At 51.5% G+C, this 21824-nt stretch overlaps 2 protein-coding genes across 2 annotated transcripts; both read right to left on the bottom strand.

Moving 5' to 3' along the window:
- Positions 1-343: 343 nt before the first annotated feature.
- Positions 344-1267, bottom strand: LOC137255355 (uncharacterized). The gene has a single exon (XM_067792798.1). It carries the CDS (start codon positions 1265-1267, stop codon positions 344-346), a length of 924 nt encoding a protein of 307 aa, XP_067648899.1.
- An 8109-nt stretch (positions 1268-9376) lies between these two features.
- Positions 9377-10222, bottom strand: LOC137255353 (uncharacterized). The gene has a single exon (XM_067792797.1). It carries the CDS (start codon positions 10220-10222, stop codon positions 9377-9379), a length of 846 nt encoding a protein of 281 aa, XP_067648898.1.
- Between the last annotated feature and the right edge of the window lie 11602 nt (positions 10223-21824).

Raw genomic sequence — 21824 nt, 5'->3', positions numbered from 1 at the left:
CCCCAAACAAAGAAGAAACCAAACAAATAAGAACACATAAACGAAAACAGCAAAGTAATTAACTAACGGCTCCTAAAGGAACTACCATAGGACACTAATAATGATCAGTGAAACAAAACACAACCAATGCAACAACTAATCAACCAACCAAATAACGCCTCACAAAACACACAACCATACCCAAAAAGAAGACAGAAAACACATGAAATGAAACAGCAAACATTATATGAATAGTCAAACAGCGACACAAACAAATGCTAGCAAAACAACACGCAAACATGAACCCCCCAAAATAAAACACAAACAAAACAAACAAAAAATACCTCCCAAAAGAAACAAAAAATCAGAGGAACTCCAAAGGGAGCAGAGGGGGTGATGAGGGGAATAGTGGGTGGAAGATGTCGGACACTGGTGCAGAAGAGGGAATGAAGGGGAGTGTAGGGGACGGAGGTCCAGGACACTGGAGAAGGGGAGAGTGTGAACGGAAGTGTGGGAGGGAGATACGGGACACTGCATAAGGGGACAGGGTGAAGGGAAGTGTGGGAGGGAGATCCGGGACACTGGGGAAGGGGGGATGATAAAGGAAATAGTGGGAGGGAGAACCGGGACACTGGAGAAGGGGAGAGGGTGAAGGGGAAGTGTGGGAGGGAGATACGGGACACTGCATAAGGGGACAGGGTGAAGGGAAGTGTGGGAGGGAGAACGGGGACACCGGAGAAGTGGGGAGGATCAAGGGAATAGTGGGAGGGAGATCAAGGACACTGGAGAAGGGGAGAGGGTGAAGGGGAAGGTTGAGAGGGAGATCCAGGACACTTGAGAAGGGGAGAGGGTGAAGGGGAAGGGTGGGAGGGAGATCAGGGACACTGGAGAAGTGGAGAAGGTGAAGGGAAGTGTGAGAGGGAGATACAGAACACTTGAGAAGGGGAGAGGGTGAAGGGGAAGGGTGGGAGGGAGATCCGGGACAGTAGATAGCAAAAGAGGGTGAAGGGGTGTGTGGGAGGGAGATCCGGGACCCTGGAGAAGGGGAGAGGGGGAAGGGGAAGGGTGAATCGGAAGGGTGGGAGGGAGATCCGAGACACTGCATAAGGGGAGAGGGTGAAGGGAAGTGTGGGAGGGAGAACGGGGACTCTTGAGAAGTGGGGAAGATCAAGGGAATAGTGGGAGGGAGATCCGGGACACTGGAAAAAGGGAGAGGGTGATGGGAAGTGTGGGAGGGAGATCCGGGACAGTAGAGAACAAGTAACAAGAACACAACAAAAGAGAACATCGAATCTAAACCTACAAAACACTCAAACGAAACAAGAAATCAAACATATCAATGTTTCAAAGGCACACACACACACACACACACACACACACACACACACACACACACACACACAAACACAAACACAAAGAGAGAGAGAGAGAGAGAGACAAATGCACACAAACAAACAACACAAAAAAAGAAGAAAGAAAGCAAAAATCCCCAAACAAAGAAGAAACCAAACAAATAAGAACACATAAACGAAAACAGCAAAGTAATTAACTAACGGCTACTAACGGAACTACCATAGGACACTAATAATGATCAGTGAAACAAAACACAACCAATGCAACAACTAATCAACCAACCAAATAACGCCTCACAAAACACACAACCATACCCAAAAAGAAGACAGAAAACACATGAAATGAAACAGCAAACATTATATGAATAGTCAAACAGCGACACAAACAAATGCTAGCAAAACAACATGCAAACATGAACCCCCTCAAAATAAAACACAAACAAAACAAACAAAAAATACCTCCCAAAAGAAACAAAAAATCAGAGGAACTCCAAAGGGAGCAGAGGGGGTGATGAGGGGAATAGTGGGTGGAAGATGTCGGACACTGGTGCAGAAGAGGGAATGAAGGGGAGTGTAGGGGACGGAGATCCGGGACACTGGAGAAGGGGAGAGTGTGAAGGGAAGTGTGGGAGGGAGATACGGGACACTGCATAAGGGGACAGGGTGAAGGGAAGTGTGGGAGGGAGATACGGGACACTGCATAAGGGGACAGGGTGAAGGGAAGTGTGGGAGGGAGATACGGGACACTGCATAACGGGACAGGGTGAAGGGAAGTGTGGGAGGGAGATCCGGGAAGTGTGGGAGGGAGATCTGGGAAACTGGAGAAGTGGGGAGGATCAAGGGAATAGTGGTAGAGAGGTCCAGGACACTGGAGAAGGGGAGAGGGTGAAGAGGAAGGTTGAGCGGGAGATCCAGGACACTTGAGAAGGGGAGAGGGTGAAGGGGAAGGGTGGGAGGGAGATCCGGGACAGTAGATAGCAAAAGAGGGTGAAGGGGTGTGTGGGAGGGAGATCCGGGACACTGGAGAAGGGATGTTGGGAAAGGGGAAGGGTGAAGGGGAAGGGTGGGAGGGAGATCCGGGACATTGCATCAGGGGAGAGCGTGAAGGGAAGTGTGGGAGGGAGAACGGGGACACTGGAGAAGTGGGGGGGGATCAAGGGAATAGTGGGAGGGAGATCCAGGACACTGGAGAAGGGGAGAGGGTGAAGAGGAAGGTTGAGAGGGAGATCCAGGACACTTGAGAAGGGGAGAGGGTGAAGGGGAAGGGTGGGAGGGAGATCCGGGACAGTAGATAGCAAAAGAGGGTGAAGGGGTGTGTGGGCGGGAGATCCGGGACACTGGAGAAGGGATGTTGGGGAAGGGGAAGGGTGAAGGGGAAGGGTGGGCGGGAGATCCGGGACATTGCATCAGGGGAGAGCGTGAAGGGAAGTGTGGGAGGGAGAACGGGGACACTGGAGAAGTGGGGGGGGATCAAGGGAATAGTGGGAGGGAGATCCAGGACACTGGAGAAGGGGAGAGGGTGAAGGGAAAGGGTGGGAGGGAGATCAGGGACACTTGAGAAGGGGAGAGGGTGAAGGGGAAGGGTGGGAGGGAGATTCGGGACAGTAGATAGCAAAAGAGGGTGAAGGGAAGTGTGGGAGGGAGATCCGGGACACTGCATAAAGAGAGAGGGGGATGTGGAAGGGTGATTTGGAAGGGTGGGACGGAGATACGGGACACTGCATAAGGGGAGAGCGTGAAGGGAAGTGGACGAGGGAGAACGGGGACACTGGAGAAGCTTGGAGGATTAAGGGAATAGTGGGAGGGAGATCCAGGACACTGGAGAAGGGGAGAGGGTGAAGGGGAAGACTGGGAGGGACATACAGGACACTGCATAAGGGGAGAGGGTGAAGGGAAGTGTGGGGGGAGATCCGGGACACTTGAGAATGGGAGATGTGAAGGGAATAGTGGAAGGGAGATCCGAGACACTTGAGGAGGGGTTAGGGTGAAGGGAATAGTGGGAGGGAGATCCGGGACCCTGGAGAAGGGGAGAGGGGGAAGTGGAAGGGTGAATCGGAAGGGTGGGAGGGAGATCCGAGACACTGCATAAGGGGAGAAGGTGAAGGGAAGTGTGGAAGGGAGAACGGGTACACTTGAGAAGTGGGGAAGATCAAGGGAATAGTGGGAGGGAGATCCGGGACACTGGAAAAAGGAGAGGGTGAAGGAAAGTGTGGGAGGGAGATCCGGGACACTTGAGGAGTGGGGAGGGTGAAGGGAATAGTGGGAGGGAGATCCGGGACAGTAGAGAACAAGTAACAAGAACACAACAAAAGAGAACATCGAATCTAAACCTACAAAACACTCAAACGAAACAAGAAATCAAACGTATCAATGTTTCAAAGGCACACACACACACACAAATACAAAGACACAGAGTGAGAGAGAGAGACAAATGCACACAAACAACAACACAAAAAAAAGAAGAAAGAAAGCAAAAATCCCCAAACAAACAAGAAACCAAACAAATAAGAACACATAAACGAAAACAGCAAAGTAGTTAACGAACGGTACTAACGGAACTACCAAAGGACACTAATGATGATCAGTGAAACAAAACACAACCAATGCAACAACTAACCAACCAACCAAATAACGCCTCACAAAACACCCAACCATACCCAAAAAGAAGACAGAAAACACATGAAGTGAAACAGCAAACATTATATGAATAGTCAAACAGCGACTCAAACAAACGCTAGCGAAACAACATGCAAACATGCACCCCCCCCCCACCCCCCCACCCCCCCAAAACAAAAGACAAACAAAACAAACAAAAAATACCTCCCAAATGAAACAAAAAATCAGAGTAACTCAAAAGGGAGCAGGGGGGGGTGATGAGGGGAATAGCGGATAGAAGATGTGGGACACTGGTGCAGAAGAGGGAATGAAGGGAAGTGTGGGACGGACATCCGGGACACTGGAGAAGGGGAGAGTTTGAAAGGAATAGTGGGAGGGCGATCCGGGACACTGGAGAAGGGGGGATGATAAAGGGAATAGTGGGAGGGAGAACCGGGACACTGCATAAGGGGAAAGGGTGAAGGGAAGTGTGGGAGAGAGATACGGGACACTGCAGAAGGGGAAAGGGTGAAGGGAATTGTTGGAGGGAGAACGGGGACACCGGAGAAGCGGGTAGGATCAAGGGAATAGTGGGATCGAGATCCAGGACACTGGAGAAGGGGAGAGGGTGAAGGGGAAGGTTGGGAGGGAGATACAGGACACTTGAGAAGGGGAGAGGGTGAAGGGGAAGGGTGGGAGGGAGATCCGGGACAGTAGATAGCAAAAGAGAGTGAAGGGGTGTGTGGAAGGGAGATCCGGGACACTGGAGAAGGGGAGAGGGGGAAGGGGAAGGGTGAAGGGGAAGGGTGGGAGGGAGATCCGAGACACTGCATAAGGGGAGAGGGTGAAGGGACGTGTGGGAGGGAGAACGGGGACACTTGAGAAGTGGGGAGGATCAAGGGAATAGTGGGAGGGAGATCCGGGACACTGGAAAAAGGGAGAGGGTGAAGGGAAGTGTGGGAGGGAGATCCGGGACGCTTGAGGAGTGGAGAGGGTGAAGGGAATAGTGGGAGGGAGATCCGGGACAGTAGAGAACAAGTAACAAGAACACAACAAAAGAGAACATCGAATCTAAAACTACAAAACACTCAAACGAAACAAGAAAATTTAATCAAACATATCAATGTTTGAAAGGCACACACACACACACACACACACACACACACACACACACACACACACAAACACAAAGACAGAGAGAGAGAGAGAGACAAATGCACAGAAACAAACAACACAAAAAAAAGAAGAAAGAAAGCAAAAATCCCCAAACAAAGAAGAAACCAAACAAATAAGAACACATGTACGAAAACAGCAAAGTAATTAACCAACGGCTACTAACGGAACTACCATAGGACACTAATAATGATCAGTGAAACAAAACACAACCAATGCAACAACTAATCAACCAACCAAATAACGCCTCACAAAACACCCAACCATACCCAAAAAGACGACAGAAAACACATGAAATGAAACAGCAAACATTACATGAATAGTCAAACAGCGACACAAACAAATGCTAGCAAAACAACATGCAAACATGAACCCCCCCAAAAAAAACACAAACAAACCAAACAAAAAATACCTCCCAAAAGAAACAAAAAATCAGAGTAACTCCAAAGGGGGCAAAGGGGGTGATGAGGGGAATAGTGGGTGGAAGATGTCGGACACTGGTGCAGAAGAGGGAATGAAGGGGAGTGTAGGGGACGGAGATCCGGGACACTGGAGAAGGGGAGAGGGTGAAGGGAAGTGTGGGAGGGAGAACCGGGACACTGGAGAAGGGGAGAGGGTAAAGGGGAAGTGTGGGAGGGAGATACGGGACACTGCATAAGGGTAGAGGGTGAAGGGAAGTGTGGGAGGGAGATCGGGGACACCGGAGAAGTGGGGAGGATCAAGGGAATAGTGGGAGGAAGATCCAGGACACTGGAGAAGGGGAGAGGGTGAAGCGGAAGGTTGGGGGGGGGGGGGGGGGGAGATCCAGGACACTTGAGAAGTGGAGAGGGTGAAGGGGAAGGGTGAGAGGAAGATCCGGGACAGTACACAGCAAAAGAGGGTGAAGGGAAGTGTGGGAGGGAGATCCGGGACACTGGAGAATGGAGGTGGGGGGGGAGGGGAAGGGTGGGAGGGAGATCCGGGACATTGCATCAGGGGAGAGGGTGAAGGGAAGTGTGGGAGGGAGAACGGGGACACTGGAGAAGCGGGGAGGATCAAGGGAATAGTGGGAGGGAGATCCAGGACACTGGAGAAGGGGAGAGGGTGAAGGGGAAGGGTGGGAGGGAGATCAGGGACACTGGAGAAGGGGAGAGGGTGAAGGGAAGTGTGAAAGGGAGATACAGGACACTTGAGAAGGGGAGAGGGTGAAGGGGACGGGTGGGAGGGAGATCCGGGACAGTAGATAGCAAAAGAGGGTGAAGGGGTGCGTGGGAGGGAGATCCGGGACACTGGAGAAGGGGAGAGGGTGAAGGGGAAGGGTGAATCGGAAGGGTGGGAGGGAGATCCGAGATACTGTGTAAGTGGAGAGGGTGAAGGGAAGTGTGGGAGGGAGAACGGGGACACTGGAGAAGTGGGGAAGATCAAGGGAATAGTGGGAGGGAGATCCAGGACACTGGAGAAGGGGAGAGGGTGAAGGGGAAGGGTGGGAGGGAGATCCGGGACAGTAGATAGCAAAAGAGGGTGAAAGGGTGTATGGGAGGGAGATCCGGGACCCTTGAGATGGGGAGAGGGGAAAGGGGAAGGGTGAATCGGAAGGGTGGGAGGGAGATCCGAGATACTGTGTAAGTGGAGAGGGTGAAGGGAAGTGTGGGAGGGAGAACGGGGACACTTCAGAAGTGGGGAAGATCAAGGGAATAGTGGGAGGGAGATCCGGGACACTGGAAAAAGGGAGAGGGTGAAGGGAAGTGTGGGAGGGAGATCCGGGACACTTGAGGAGTGGAGAGGGTGCAGGGAATAGTGGGAGGGAGATCCGGGACAGTAGAGAACAAGCAACAAGAACACAACAAAAGAGAACATCGAATCTAAACCTACAAAACACTCAAACGAAACAAGAAATCAAACGCATGAATGTTTCAAAGGCACACACACACACAAACACAAAGACAGAGAGAGAGAGAGAGAGAGAGAGAGAGACAAACGCACACAAACAAACAACAACACAAAAAAAGAAGAAAGAAAGCAAAAATCCCCAAAGAAACAAGAAACCAAACAAATAAGAACACACAAACGAAAACAGCAAAGTAATTAACTAACGGTACTAAAGGAACTACCAAAGGACACTAATAATGATCAGTGAAACAAAACACAACCAACGCAACAACTAACCAACCAACTAAATAACGCCTCACAAAACACCCAACCATACCCCAAAAGAAGACAGAAAACACATGAAGTGAAACAGCAAACATTATATGAATAGTCAAACAGCGACACAAACAAACGCTAGCCAAACAACATGCAAACATCAATCCCCCAAAACAAAACACAAACAAAACAAACAAAAAATACCTCCCAAATGAAACAAAAAATCAGAGTAACTACAAAGGGAGCAGGGGGGAGGGGTGGGTGATGAGGGGAATAGTGGGTGGAAGATGTGGGACACTGGTGCAGAAGAGGGAGTGAAGGGGAGTGTGGGACGGAGATCCGGGACACTGGAGATGGGGAGAGTTGGAAGGGAATAGTGGGAGGGTGATCCGGGACACTGGAGAAGGGGGGATCATGAAGGGAATAGTGGGAGGGAGAACCGGGACACTGCATAAGGGGAAAGGGTGAAGGGAAGTGTGGGAGGGAGATCCAGGACACTTGAAAAGGGGAGAGGGTGAAAGGGAATGGTGGGATTGAGATACGGGACACTGCATAAGGGACAGAGTGAAGGAAAGTGTGGGAGGGAGAACGGGGACACTGGAGAAGTGGGAAAGATCAAGGGAATAGTGGGAGGGAGATCCAGGACACTGGAGAAGGGGAGAGGGTGAAGGGGAAGGGTGGGAGGGGGGTCCGGGACACTGCCTAAGGGGAGAGGGTCAGGGGAAGTGTCGGAGGGAGATCCGGGACACTTGAGAAGGAGAGAGGGAGAAGAGGAAGGGTGGGAGGGAGATGCAGGACACTGGAGAAGGGGCAGGGTGAAGGGAAGTGTGGGAGGGAGAACGGGGACACTGGAAAAGCGGGGAGGATCAAGGGAATAGTGGGAGGGAGATCCAGGACACTGGAGAAGGGGAGAGGGGAAAGTGGAAGGGTGAATTGAAAGGGTTGGACGGAGATGCGGGACAGTGCATAAGGGGAGAGCGTGAAGGAAAGTGTACGAGGGAGAACGGGGACACTGGAGAAGCTTCGAGGATCAAGGGAATAGTGGGAGGGAGATCCAGGACACTGGAGAAGGGGAGAGGGTGAAGGGGAAGACTGGGAGGGAGATACAGGACACTGCATAAGGGGAGAGAGTGAAGGGAAGTGTGGGAGGGAGATCCGGGACACTTGAGAAGGGGAGATGTGAAGGGAATAGTGGAAGGGAGATCCGAGACACTTGAGGAGGGGGTAGGGTGAAGGGATTAGTGGGAGGGAGATCCGGGACAGTAAAGAACAAGTAACAAGAACAGAACAAAAGAGATCATCGAATCTAAACCTACAAAACACACAAACGGAACAAGAAATCAAACATATCAATGTTTCAAAGGCACACACACAGAGAGAGAGAGAGAGAGAGAGAGAGAGAGAGAGAGAGAGCGAGAGAGAGAGACAAACGCGCACAAACAACAACACAAAAAAAGAAGAAAGAAAGCAAAAATGCCAAAACAAACACCAAACCAAACAAATAAGAACACACAAACGAAAACAGGAAAGTAATTAACTATCGGTACTAACGGAACTATCACAGGACATTAATGATGATCAGTGAAACAAAACACAACCAATGCAACAACTAACCAACCAACCAAATAACGCCTCACAAAACACCAAACCATACGCAAAAGAAGACAGAAAACAGATCAGGGGAGGGGATGTTTGCATTGAATGCACCAAGCAGAGAGAAAAGAAGGAAAACAAACGAGAATCAAGTAGTAAGGTTAATAAGAAGACAAACAAAGAAACAAGAAGTAACCAACAATGCAAATCACAAACTAAAGAGCAAGTGGAACGAACAACAAACCATAACACAAGTAACAAGAGCACGACAAAAGAGAACATCGAATCTAAACGTACAAAGGACACAAACGAAACAACAAACCAAGCATATGAATGTTTCAAAAAGGCACAAACACACACACACACACACACACACACACACACACACACACACGCACGCACGCATGCACGCACGCACGCACGCATGCACGCACGTACGCACAGAAACACACACACACACACGCGCGCGCGTTTAAGGGGAGAGGGTGAAGGAGAAGGGTGGGAGGGAGATACGGGACACTGCATAAGGGGACAGGGTGAAGGGAAGTGTGGGAGGGAGATCAGGGACAGTAGATAGCAAAAGAGGGTGAAGGGGTGTGTGGGAGGGAGATCAGGGACACTGGAGAAGGGGAGAGGGTGAAGGGGAAGGATGGGAGGGAGATCCGGTACAGTAGATAGCTAAAGAGGGTGAAGGGAAGTGTGGGAGGGAGATCCGGGACACTGCATAAAGAGAGAGGGGGATGTGGAAGGGTGATTTGGAAGGGTGGGACGGAGATACGGGACACTGCATAAGGGGAGAGCGTGAAGGGAAGTGTACGAGGGAGAACGGGGACACTGGAGAAGCTTCGAGGATCAAGGGAATAGTGGGAGGGAGATCCAGGACACTGGAGAAGGGGAGAGGGTGAAGGAAAGTGTGGGAGGGAGAACGGGGACACTGGAGAAGTGGGAAAGATCAAGGGAATAGTGGGAGGGAGATCCAGGACACTGGAGAAGGGGAGAGGGTGAAGGGGAAGGGTGGGAGGGGGGTCCGGGACACTGCCTAAGGGTAGAGGGTCAAGGGAAGTGTCGGAGGGAGATCCGGGACACTTGAGAAGGAGAGAGGGAGAAGAGGAAGGGTGGGAGGGAGATGCAGGACACTGGAGAAGGGGCAGGGTGAAGGGAAGTGTGGGAGGGAGAACGGGGACACTGGAAAAGCGGGGAGGATCAAGGGAATAGTGGGAGGGAGATCCAGGACACTGGAGAAGGGGAGAGGGTGAAGGGGAAGGGTGGGAGGGAGATCCGGTATAGTAGATAGCAAAAGAGTGTGAAGGGAAGTGTGGGAGGGAGATCTGGGACACTGCATAAGGAGAGAGGGGAAAGTGGAAGGGTGAATTGAAAGGGTTGGACGGAGATGCGGGACAGTGCATAAGGGGAGAGCGTGAAGGGAAGTGTACGAGGGAGAACGGGGACACTGGAGAAGCTTGGAGGATCAAGGGAATAGTGGGAGGGAGATCCAGGACACTGGAGAAGGGGAGAGGGTGAAGGGGAAGACTGGGAGGGAGATACAGGACACTGCATAAGGGGAGAGAGTGAAGGGAAGTGTGGGAGGGAGATCCGGGACACTTGAGAAGGGGAGATGTGAAGGGAATAGTGGAAGGGAGATCCGAGACACTTGAGGAGGGGGTAGGGTGAAGGGATTAGTGGGAGGGAGATCCGGGACAGTAAAGAACAAGTAACAAGAACACAACAAAAGAGATCATCGAATCTAAACCTACAAAACACACAAACGGAACAAGAAATCAAACATATCAATGTTTCAAAGGCACACACACACACAGAGAGAGAGAGAGAGAGAGAGAGAGAGAGAGCGAGAGAGAGAGACAAACGCGCACAAACAACAACACAAAAAAAGAAGAAAGAAAGCAAAAATGCCAAAACAAACACCAAACCAAACAAATAAGAACACACAAACGAAAACAGGAAAGTAATTAACTATCGGTACTAACGGAACTATCACAGGACATTAATGATGATCAGTGAAACAAAACACAACCAATGCAACAACTAACCAACCAACCAAATAACGCCTCACAAAACACCAAACCATACGCAAAAGAAGACAGAAAACAGATCAGGGGAGGGGATGTTTGCATTGAATGCACCAAGCAGAGAGAAAAGAAGGAAAACAAACGAGAATCAAGTAGTAAGGTTAATAAGAAGACAAACAAAGAAACAAGAAGTAACCAACAATGCAAATCACAAACTAAAGAGCAAGTGGAACGAACAACAAACCATAACACAAGTAACAAGAGCACGACAAAAGAGAACATCGAATCTAAACGTACAAAGGACACAAACGAAACAACAAACCAAGCATATGAATGTTTCAAAAAGGCACAAACACACACACACACACACACGCACGCACGCACGCACGCACGCACGCACGCACGCACGCACGCACGCACGTACGCACACAAACACACACACACACACGCGCGCGCGCGTTTAAGGGGAGAGGGTGAAGGAGAAGGGTGGGAGGGAGATACGGGACACTGCATCAGGGGACAGGGTGAAGGGAAGTGTGCCAGGGAGAACGGGGACACCGGAGAAGTGGGGAGGATCAAGGGAATAGTGGGATCGACATCCAGGAAACTGGAGAAGGGGAGAGGGTGAAGGGGGAGGTTGGGAGGGAGATCCAGGACAATTGAGAAGGGGAGAGGGTGAAGGGGAAGGGTGGGAGGGAGATCAGGGACACTGGAGAAGGGGAGAGGGTGAAGGGAAGTGTGAGAGGGAGATACGGGACACTTGAGAAGGGGAGAGGGTGAAGGGGAAGGGTGGGAGGGAGATCAGGGACAGTAGATAGCAAAAGAGGGTGAAGGGGTGTGTGGAAGGGAGATCGAGGACTTTGGAGAAGGGGAGAGGGTGAAGGGGAAGGGTGGGAGGGAGATCCGGTACAGTAGATAGCTTAAGAGGGTGAAGGGAAGTGTGGGAGGGAGATCCGGGACACTGCATAAAGAGAGAGGGGGATGTGGAAGGGTGATTTGGAAGGGTGGGACAGAGATACGGGACACTGCATAAGGGGAGAGCGTGAAGGGAAGTGTACGAGGGAGAACGGGGACACTGGAGAAGCTTCGAGGATCAAGGGAATAGTGGGAGGGAGATCCAGGACACTGGAGAAGGGGAGAGGGTGAAGGGGAAGACTGGGAGGGAGATACAGGACACTGCATAAGGGGAGAGGGTGAAGGGAAGTGTGGGAGGGAGATACAGGACACTTGAGAAGGGGAGATGTGAAGGGAATAGTGGAAGGGAGATCCGAGACACTGCATAAGGGGAAAGGGTGAAGGGAAGTGTGGGAGGGAGATCCAGGACACTTGAAAAGGGGAGAGGGTGAAAGGGAATGGTGGGATTGAGATACGGGACACTGCATAAGGGACAGAGTGAAGGAAAGTGTGGGAGGGACAACGGGGACACTGGAGAAGTGGGAAAGATCAAGGGAATAGTGGGAGGGAGATCCAGGACACTGGAGAAGGGGAGAGGGTGAAGGGGAAGGGTGGGAGGGGGGTCCGGGACACTGCCTAAGGGGAGAGGGTCAGGGGAAGTGTCGGAGGAAGATCCGGGACACTTGAGAAGGAGAGAGGGAGAAGAGGAAGGGTGGGAGGGAGATGCAGGACACTGGAGAAGGGGCAGGGTGAAGGGAAGTGTGGGAGGGAGAACGGGGACACTGGAAAAGCGGGGAGGATCAAGGGAATAGTGGGAGGGAGATCCAGGACACTGGAGAAGGGGAGAGGGGAAAGTGGAAGGGTGAATTGAAAGGGTTGGACGGAGATGCGGGACAGTGCATAAGGGGAGAGCGTGAAGGGAAGTGTACGAGGGAGAACGGGGACACTGGAGAAGCTTGGAGGATCAAGGGAATAGTGGGAGGGAGATCCAGGACACTGGAGAAGGGGAGAGGGTGAAGGGGAAGACTGGGAGGGAGATACAGGACACTGCATAAGGGGAGAGAGTGAAGGGAAGTGTGGGAGGGAGATCCGGGACACTTGAGAAGGGGAGATGTGAAGGGAATAGTGGAAGGGAGATCCGAGACACTTGAGGAGGGGGTAGGGTGAAGGGATTAGTGGGAGGGAGATCCGGGACAGTAAAGAACAAGTAACAAGAACAGAACAAAAGAGATCATCGAATCTAAACCTACAAAACACACAAACGGAACAAGAAATCAAACATATCAATGTTTCAAAGGCACACACACACACACACAGAGAGAGAGAGAGAGAGAGAGAGAGAGAGAGAGAGAGAGCGAGAGAGAGAGACAAACGCGCACAAACAACAACACAAAAAAGAAGAAAGAAAGCAAAAATGCCAAAACAAACACCAAACCAAACAAATAAGAACACACAAACGAAAACAGGAAAGTAATTAACTATCGGTACTAACGGAACTATCACAGGACATTAATGATGATCAGTGAAACAAAACACAACCAATGCAACAACTAACCAACCAACCAAATAACGCCTCACAAAACACCAAACCATACGCAAAAGAAGACAGAAAACAGATCAGGGGAGGGGATGTTTGCATTGAATGCACCAAGCAGAGAGAAAAGAAGGAAAACAAACGAGAATCAAGTAGTAAGGTTAATAAGAAGACAAACAAAGAAACAAGAAGTAACCAACAATGCAAATCACAAACTAAAGAGCAAGTGGAACGAACAACAAACCATAACACAAGTAACAAGAGCACGACAAAAGAGAACATCGAATCTAAACGTACAAAGGACACAAACGAAACAACAAACCAAGCATATGAATGTTTCAAAAAGGCACAAACACACACACACACACACGCACGCACGCACGCACGCACGCACGCACGCACGTACGCACACAAACACACACACACACACGCGCGCGCGCGTTTAAGGGGAGAGGGTGAAGGAGAAGGGTGGGAGGGAGATACGGGACACTGCATCAGGGGACAGGGTGAAGGGAAGTGTGCCAGGGAGAACGGGGACACCGGAGAAGTGGGGAGGATCAAGGGAATAGTGGGATCGACATCCAGGAAACTGGAGAAGGGGAGAGGGTGAAGGGGGAGGTTGGGAGGGAGATCCAGGACAATTGAGAAGGGGAGAGGGTGAAGGGGAAGGGTGGGAGGGAGATCAGGGACACTGGAGAAGGGGAGAGGGTGAAGGGAAGTGTGGGAGGGAGATACAGGACACTTGAGAAGGGGAGATGTGAAGGGAATAGTGGAAGGGAGATCCGAGACACTGCATAAGGGGAAAGGGTGAAGGGAAGTGTGGGAGGGAGATCCAGGACACTTGAAAAGGGGAGAGGGTGAAAGGGAATGGTGGGATTGAGATACGGGACACTGCATAAGGGACAGAGTGAAGGAAAGTGTGGGAGGGACAACGGGGACACTGGAGAAGTGGGAAAGATCAAGGGAATAGTGGGAGGGAGATCCAGGACACTGGAGAAGGGGAGAGGGTGAAGGGGAAGGGTGGGAGGGGGGTCCGGGACACTGCCTAAGGGGAGAGGGTCAGGGGAAGTGTCGGAGGAAGATCCGGGACACTTGAGAAGGAGAGAGGGAGAAGAGGAAGGGTGGGAGGGAGATGCAGGACACTGGAGAAGGGGCAGGGTGAAGGGAAGTGTGGGAGGGAGAACGGGGACACTGGAAAAGCGGGGAGGATCAAGGGAATAGTGGGAGGGAGATCCAGGACACTGGAGAAGGGGAGAGGGGAAAGTGGAAGGGTGAATTGAAAGGGTTGGACGGAGATGCGGGACAGTGCATAAGGGGAGAGCGTGAAGGGAAGTGTACGAGGGAGAACGGGGACACTGGAGAAGCTTGGAGGATCAAGGGAATAGTGGGAGGGAGATCCAGGACACTGGAGAAGGGGAGAGGGTGAAGGGGAAGACTGGGAGGGAGATACAGGACACTGCATAAGGGGAGAGAGTGAAGGGAAGTGTGGGAGGGAGATCCGGGACACTGCATAAGGGACAGAGTGAAGGAAAGTGTGGGAGGGACAACGGGGACACTGGAGAAGTGGGAAAGATCAAGGGAATAGTGGGAGGGAGATCCAGGACACTGGAGAAGGGGAGAGGGTGAAGGGGAAGGGTGGGAGGGGGGTCCGGGACACTGCCTAAGGGGAGAGGGTCAGGGGAAGTGTCGGAGGAAGATCCGGGACACTTGAGAAGGAGAGAGGGAGAAGAGGAAGGGTGGGAGGGAGATGCAGGACACTGGAGAAGGGGCAGGGTGAAGGGAAGTGTGGGAGGGAGAACGGGGACACTGGAAAAGCGGGGAGGATCAAGGGAATAGTGGGAGGGAGATCCAGGACACTGGAGAAGGGGAGAGGGGAAAGTGGAAGGGTGAATTGAAAGGGTTGGACGGAGATGCGGGACAGTGCATAAGGGGAGAGCGTGAAGGGAAGTGTACGAGGGAGAACGGGGACACTGGAGAAGCTTGGAGGATCAAGGGAATAGTGGGAGGGAGATCCAGGACACTGGAGAAGGGGAGAGGGTGAAGGGGAAGACTGGGAGGGAGATACAGGACACTGCATAAGGGGAGAGAGTGAAGGGAAGTGTGGGAGGGAGATCCGGGACACTTGAGAAGGGGAGATGTGAAGGGAATAGTGGAAGGGAGATCCGAGACACTTGAGGAGGGGGTAGGGTGAAGGGATTAGTGGGAGGGAGATCCGGGACAGTAAAGAACAAGTAACAAGAACAGAACAAAAGAGATCATCGAATCTAAACCTACAAAACACACAAACGGAACAAGAAATCAAACATATCAATGTTTCAAAGGCACACACACACACACACAGAGAGAGAGAGAGAGAGAGAGAGAGAGAGAGAGAGAGAGAGAGAGAGAGAGCGAGAGAGAGAGACAAACGCGCACAAACAACAACACAAAAAAGAAGAAAGAAAGCAAAAATGCCAAAACAAACACCAAACCAAACAAATAAGAACACACAAACGAAAACAGGAAAGTAATTAACTATCGGTACTAACGGAACTATCACAGGACATTAATGATGATCAGTGAAACAAAACACAACCAATGCAACAACTAACCAACCAACCAAATAACGCCTCACAAAACACCAAACCATACGCAAAAGAAGACAGAAAACAGATCAGGGGAGGGGATGTTTGCATTGAATGCACCAAGCAGAGAGAAAAGAAGGAAAACAAACGAGAATCAAGTAGTAAGGTTAATAAGAAGACAAACAAAGAAACAAGAAGTAACCAACAATGCAAATCACAAACTAAAGAGCAAGTGGAACGAACAACAAACCATAACACAAGTAACAAGAGCACGACAAAAGAGAACATCGAATCTAAACGTACAAAGGACACAAACGAAACAACAAACCAAGCATATGAATGTTTCAAAAAGGCACAAACACACACACACACACACGCACGCACGCACGCACGCACGCACGCACGCACGCACGCACGTACGCACACAAACACACACACACACACGCGCGCGCGCGTTTAAGGGGAGAGGGTGAAGGAGAAGGGTGGGAGGGAGATACGGGACACTGCATCAGGGGACAGGGTGAAGGGAAGTGTGCCAGGGAGAACGGGGACACCGGAGAAGTGGGGAGGATCAAGGGAATAGTGGGATCGACATCCAGGAAACTGGAGAAGGGGAGAGGGTGAAGGGGGAGGTTGGGAGGGAGATCCAGGACAATTGAGAAGGGGAGAGGGTGAAGGGGAAGGGTGGGAGGGAGATCAGGGACACTGGAGAAGGGGAGAGGGTGAAGGGAAGTGTGAGAGGGAGATACGGGACACTTGAGAAGGGGAGAGGGTGAAGGGGAAGGGTGGGAGGGAGATCAGGGACAGTAGATAGCAAAAGAGGGTGAAGGGGTGTGTGGGAGGGAGATCGAGGACTTTGGAGAAGGGGAGAGGGTGAAGGGGAAGGGTGGGAGGGAGATCCGGTACAGTAGATAGCTTAAGAGGGTGAAGGGAAGTGTGGGAGGGAGATCCGGGACACTGCATAAAGAGAGAGGGGGATGTGGAAGGGTGATTTGGAAGGGTGGGACAGAGATACGGGACACTGCATAAGGGGAGAGCGTGAAGGGAAGTGTACGAGGGAGAACGGGGACACTGGAGAAGCTTGGAGGATCAAGGGAATAGTGGGAGGGAGATCCAGGACACTGGAGAAGGGGAGAGGGTGAAGGGGAAGACTGGGAGGGAGATACAGGACACTGCATAAGGGGAGAGGGTGAAGGGAAGTGTGGGAGGGAGATACAGGACACTTGAGAAGGGGAGATGTGAAGGGAATAGTGGAAGGGAGATCCGAGACACTGCATAAGGGGAAAGGGTGAAGGGAAGTGTGGGAGGGAGATCCAGGACACTTGAAAAGGGGAGAGGGTGAAAGGGAATGGTGGGATTGAGATACGGGACACTGCATAAGGGACAGAGTGAAGGAAAGTGTGGGAGGGACAACGGGGACACTGGAGAAGTGGGAAAGATCAAGGGAATAGTGGGAGGGAGATCCAGGACACTGGAGAAGGGGAGAGGGTGAAGGGGAAGGGTGGGAGGGGGGTCCGGGACACTGCCTAAGGGGAGAGGGTCAGGGGAAGTGTCGGAGGAAGATCCGGGACACTTGAGAAGGAGAGAGGGAGAAGAGGAAGGGTGGGAGGGAGATGCAGGACACTGGAGAAGGGGCAGGGTGAAGGGAAGTGTGGGAGGGAGAACGGGGACACTGGAAAAGCGGGGAGGATCAAGGGAATAGTGGGAGGGAGATCCAGGACACTGGAGAAGGGGAGAGGGGAAAGTGGAAGGGTGAATTGAAAGGGTTGGACGGAGATGCGGGACAGTGCATAAGGGGAGAGCGTGAAGGGAAGTGTACGAGGGAGAACGGGGACACTGGAGAAGCTTGGAGGATCAAGGGAATAGTGGGAGGGAGATCCAGGACACTGGAGAAGGGGAGAGGGTGAAGGGGAAGACTGGGAGGGAGATACAGGACACTGCATAAGGGGAGAGAGTGAAGGGAAGTGTGGGAGGGAGATCCGGGACACTTGAGAAGGGGAGATGTGAAGGGAATAGTGGAAGGGAGATCCGAGACACTTGAGGAGGGGGTAGGGTGAAGGGATTAGTGGGAGGGAGATCCGGGACAGTAAAGAACAAGTAACAAGAACAGAACAAAAGAGATCATCGAATCTAAACCTACAAAACACACAAACGGAACAAGAAATCAAACATATCAATGTTTCAAAGGCACACACACACACACACACAGAGAGAGAGAGAGAGAGAGAGAGAGAGAGAGAGAGAGAGAGCGAGAGAGAGAGACAAACGCGCACAAACAACAACACAAAAAAGAAGAAAGAAAGCAAAAATGCCAAAACAAACACCAAACCAAACAAATAAGAACACACAAACGAAAACAGGAAAGTAATTAACTATCGGTACTAACGGAACTATCACAGGACATTAATGATGATCAGTGAAACAAAACACAACCAATGCAACAACTAACCAACCAACCAAATAACGCCTCACAAAACACCAAACCATACGCAAAAGAAGACAGAAAACAGATCAGGGGAGGGGATGTTTGCATTGAATGCACCAAGCAGAGAGAAAAGAAGGAAAACAAACGAGAATCAAGTAGTAAGGTTAATAAGAAGACAAACAAAGAAACAAGAAGTAACCAACAATGCAAATCACAAACTAAAGAGCAAGTGGAACGAACAACAAACCATAACACAAGTAACAAGAGCACGACAAAAGAGAACATCGAATCTAAACGTACAAAGGACACAAACGAAACAACAAACCAAGCATATGAATGTTTCAAAAAGGCACAAACACACACACACACACACGCACGCACGCACGCACGCACGCACGCACGCACGCACGCACGCACACAAACACACACACACACACGCGCGCGCGCGTTTAAGGGGAGAGGGTGAAGGAGAAGGGTGGGAGGGAGATACGGGACACTGCATCAGGGGACAGGGTGAAGGGAAGTGTGCCAGGGAGAACGGGGACACCGGAGAAGTGGGGAGGATCAAGGGAATAGTGGGATCGACATCCAGGAAACTGGAGAAGGGGAGAGGGTGAAGGGGGAGGTTGGGAGGGAGATCCAGGACAATTGAGAAGGGGAGAGGGTGAAGGGGAAGGGTGGGAGGGAGATCAGGGACACTGGAGAAGGGGAGAGGGTGAAGGGAAGTGTGGGAGGGAGATACAGGACACTTGAGAAGGGGAGATGTGAAGGGAATAGTGGAAGGGAGATCCGAGACACTGCATAAGGGGAAAGGGTGAAGGGAAGTGTGGGAGGGAGATCCAGGACACTTGAAAAGGGGAGAGGGTGAAAGGGAATGGTGGGATTGAGATACGGGACACTGCATAAGGGACAGAGTGAAGGAAAGTGTGGGAGGGACAACGGGGACACTGGAGAAGTGGGAAAGATCAAGGGAATAGTGGGAGGGAGATCCAGGACACTGGAGAAGGGGAGAGGGTGAAGGGGAAGGGTGGGAGGGGGGTCCGGGACACTGCCTAAGGGGAGAGGGTCAGGGGAAGTGTCGGAGGAAGATCCGGGACACTTGAGAAGGAGAGAGGGAGAAGAGGAAGGGTGGGAGGGAGATGCAGGACACTGGAGAAGGGGCAGGGTGAAGGGAAGTGTGGGAGGGAGAACGGGGACACTGGAAAAGCGGGGAGGATCAAGGGAATAGTGGGAGGGAGATCCAGGACACTGGAGAAGGGGAGAGGGGAAAGTGGAAGGGTGAATTGAAAGGGTTGGACGGAGATGCGGGACAGTGCATAAGGGGAGAGCGTGAAGGGAAGTGTACGAGGGAGAACGGGGACACTGGAGAAGCTTGGAGGATCAAGGGAATAGTGGGAGGGAGATCCAGGACACTGGAGAAGGGGAGAGGGTGAAGGGGAAGACTGGGAGGGAGATACAGGACACTGCATAAGGGGAGAGAGTGAAGGGAAGTGTGGGAGGGAGATCCGGGACACTGCATAAGGGACAGAGTGAAGGAAAGTGTGGGAGGGACAACGGGGACACTGGAGAAGTGGGAAAGATCAAGGGAATAGTGGGAGGGAGATCCAGGACACTGGAGAAGGGGAGAGGGTGAAGGGGAAGGGTGGGAGGGGGGTCCGGGACACTGCCTAAGGGGAGAGGGTCAGGGGAAGTGTCGGAGGAAGATCCGGGACACTTGAGAAGGAGAGAGGGAGAAGAGGAAGGGTGGGAGGGAGATGCAGGACACTGGAGAAGGGGCAGGGTGAAGGGAAGTGTGGGAGGGAGAACGGGGACACTGGAAAAGCGGGGAGGATCAAGGGAATAGTGGGAGGGAGATCCAGGACACTGGAGAAGGGGAGAGGGGAAAGTGGAAGGGTGAATTGAAAGGGTTGGACGGAGATGCGGGACAGTGCATAAGGGGAGAGCGTGAAGGGAAGTGTACGAGGGAGAACGGGGACACTGGAGAAGCTTGGAGGATCAAGGGAATAGTGGGAGGGAGATCCAGGACACTGGAGAAGGGGAGAGGGTGAAGGGGAAGACTGGGAGGGAGATACAGGACACTGCATAAGGGGAGAGAGTGAAGGGAAGTGTGGGAGGGAGATCCGGGACACTTGAGAAGGGGAGATGTGAAGGGAATAGTGGAAGGGAGATCCGAGACACTTGAGGAGGGGGTAGGGTGAAGGGATTAGTGGGAGGGAGATCCGGGACAGTAAAGAACAAGTAACAAGAACAGAACAAAAGAGATCATCGAATCTAAACCTACAAAACACACAAACGGAACAAGAAATCAAACATATCAATGTTTCAAAGGCACACACACACACACACAGAGAGAGAGAGAGAGAGAGAGAGAGAGAGAGAGAGAGAGAGAGAGAGCGAGAGAGAGAGACAAACGCGCACAAACAACAACACAAAAAAGAAGAAAGAAAGCAAAAATGCCAAAACAAACACCAAACCAAACAAATAAGAACACACAAACGAAAACAGGAAAGTAATTAACTATCGGTACTAACGGAACTATCACAGGACATTAATGATGATCAGTGAAACAAAACACAACCAATGCAACAACTAACCAACCAACCAAATAACGCCTCACAAAACACCAAACCATACGCAAAAGAAGACAGAAAACAGATCAGGGGAGGGGATGTTTGCATTGAATGCACCAAGCAGAGAGAAAAGAAGGAAAACAAACGAGAATCAAGTAGTAAGGTTAATAAGAAGACAAACAAAGAAACAAGAAGTAACCAACAATGCAAATCACAAACTAAAGAGCAAGTGGAACGAACAACAAACCATAACACAAGTAACAAGAGCACGACAAAAGAGAACATCGAATCTAAACGTACAAAGGACACAAACGAAACAACAAACCAAGCATATGAATGTTTCAAAAAGGCACAAACACACACACACACACACGCACGCACGCACGCACGCACGCACGCACGCACGCACGCACGCACGCACGTACGCACACAAACACACACACACACACGCGCGCGCGCGTTTAAGGGGAGAGGGTGAAGGAGAAGGGTGGGAGGGAGATACGGGACACTGCATCAGGGGACAGGGTGAAGGGAAGTGTGCCAGGGAGAACGGGGACACCGGAGAAGTGGGGAGGATCAAGGGAATAGTGGGATCGACATCCAGGAAACTGGAGAAGGGGAGAGGGTGAAGGGGGAGGTTGGGAGGGAGATCCAGGACAATTGAGAAGGGGAGAGGGTGAAGGGGAAGGGTGGGAGGGAGATCAGGGACACTGGAGAAGGGGAGAGGGTGAAGGGAAGTGTGAGAGGGAGATACGGGACACTTGAGAAGGGGAGAGGGTGAAGGGGAAGGGTGGGAGGGAGATCAGGGACAGTAGATAGCAAAAGAGGGTGAAGGGGTGTGTGGGAGGGAGATCGAGGACTTTGGAGAAGGGGAGAGGGTGAAGGGGAAGGGTGGGAGGGAGATCCGGTACAGTAGATAGCTTAAGAGGGTGAAGGGAAGTGTGGGAGGGAGATCCGGGACACTGCATAAAGAGAGAGGGGGATGTGGAAGGGT

The sequence above is a fragment of the Haliotis asinina genome, chromosome 11 (genome assembly GCF_037392515.1).
Source record: "Haliotis asinina isolate JCU_RB_2024 chromosome 11, JCU_Hal_asi_v2, whole genome shotgun sequence".
Classification (NCBI taxonomy): Eukaryota; Metazoa; Mollusca; class Gastropoda; order Lepetellida; family Haliotidae; genus Haliotis; species Haliotis asinina.
Note: the sequence above shows the minus strand (reverse complement) of the source record. Positions and strands in the feature narration are given on the sequence as shown.

Bases quoted from the DNA above. Each gene is read 5' to 3' on its own strand.
- LOC137255355 (XM_067792798.1), bottom strand. From the start codon at position 1,267: ATGTTCTCTTTTGTTGTGTTCTTGTTACTTGTTCTCTACTGTCCCGGA.
- LOC137255353 (XM_067792797.1), bottom strand. From the start codon at position 10,222: ATGCACTGTCCCGCATCTCCGTCCAACCCTTTCAATTCACCCTTCCAC.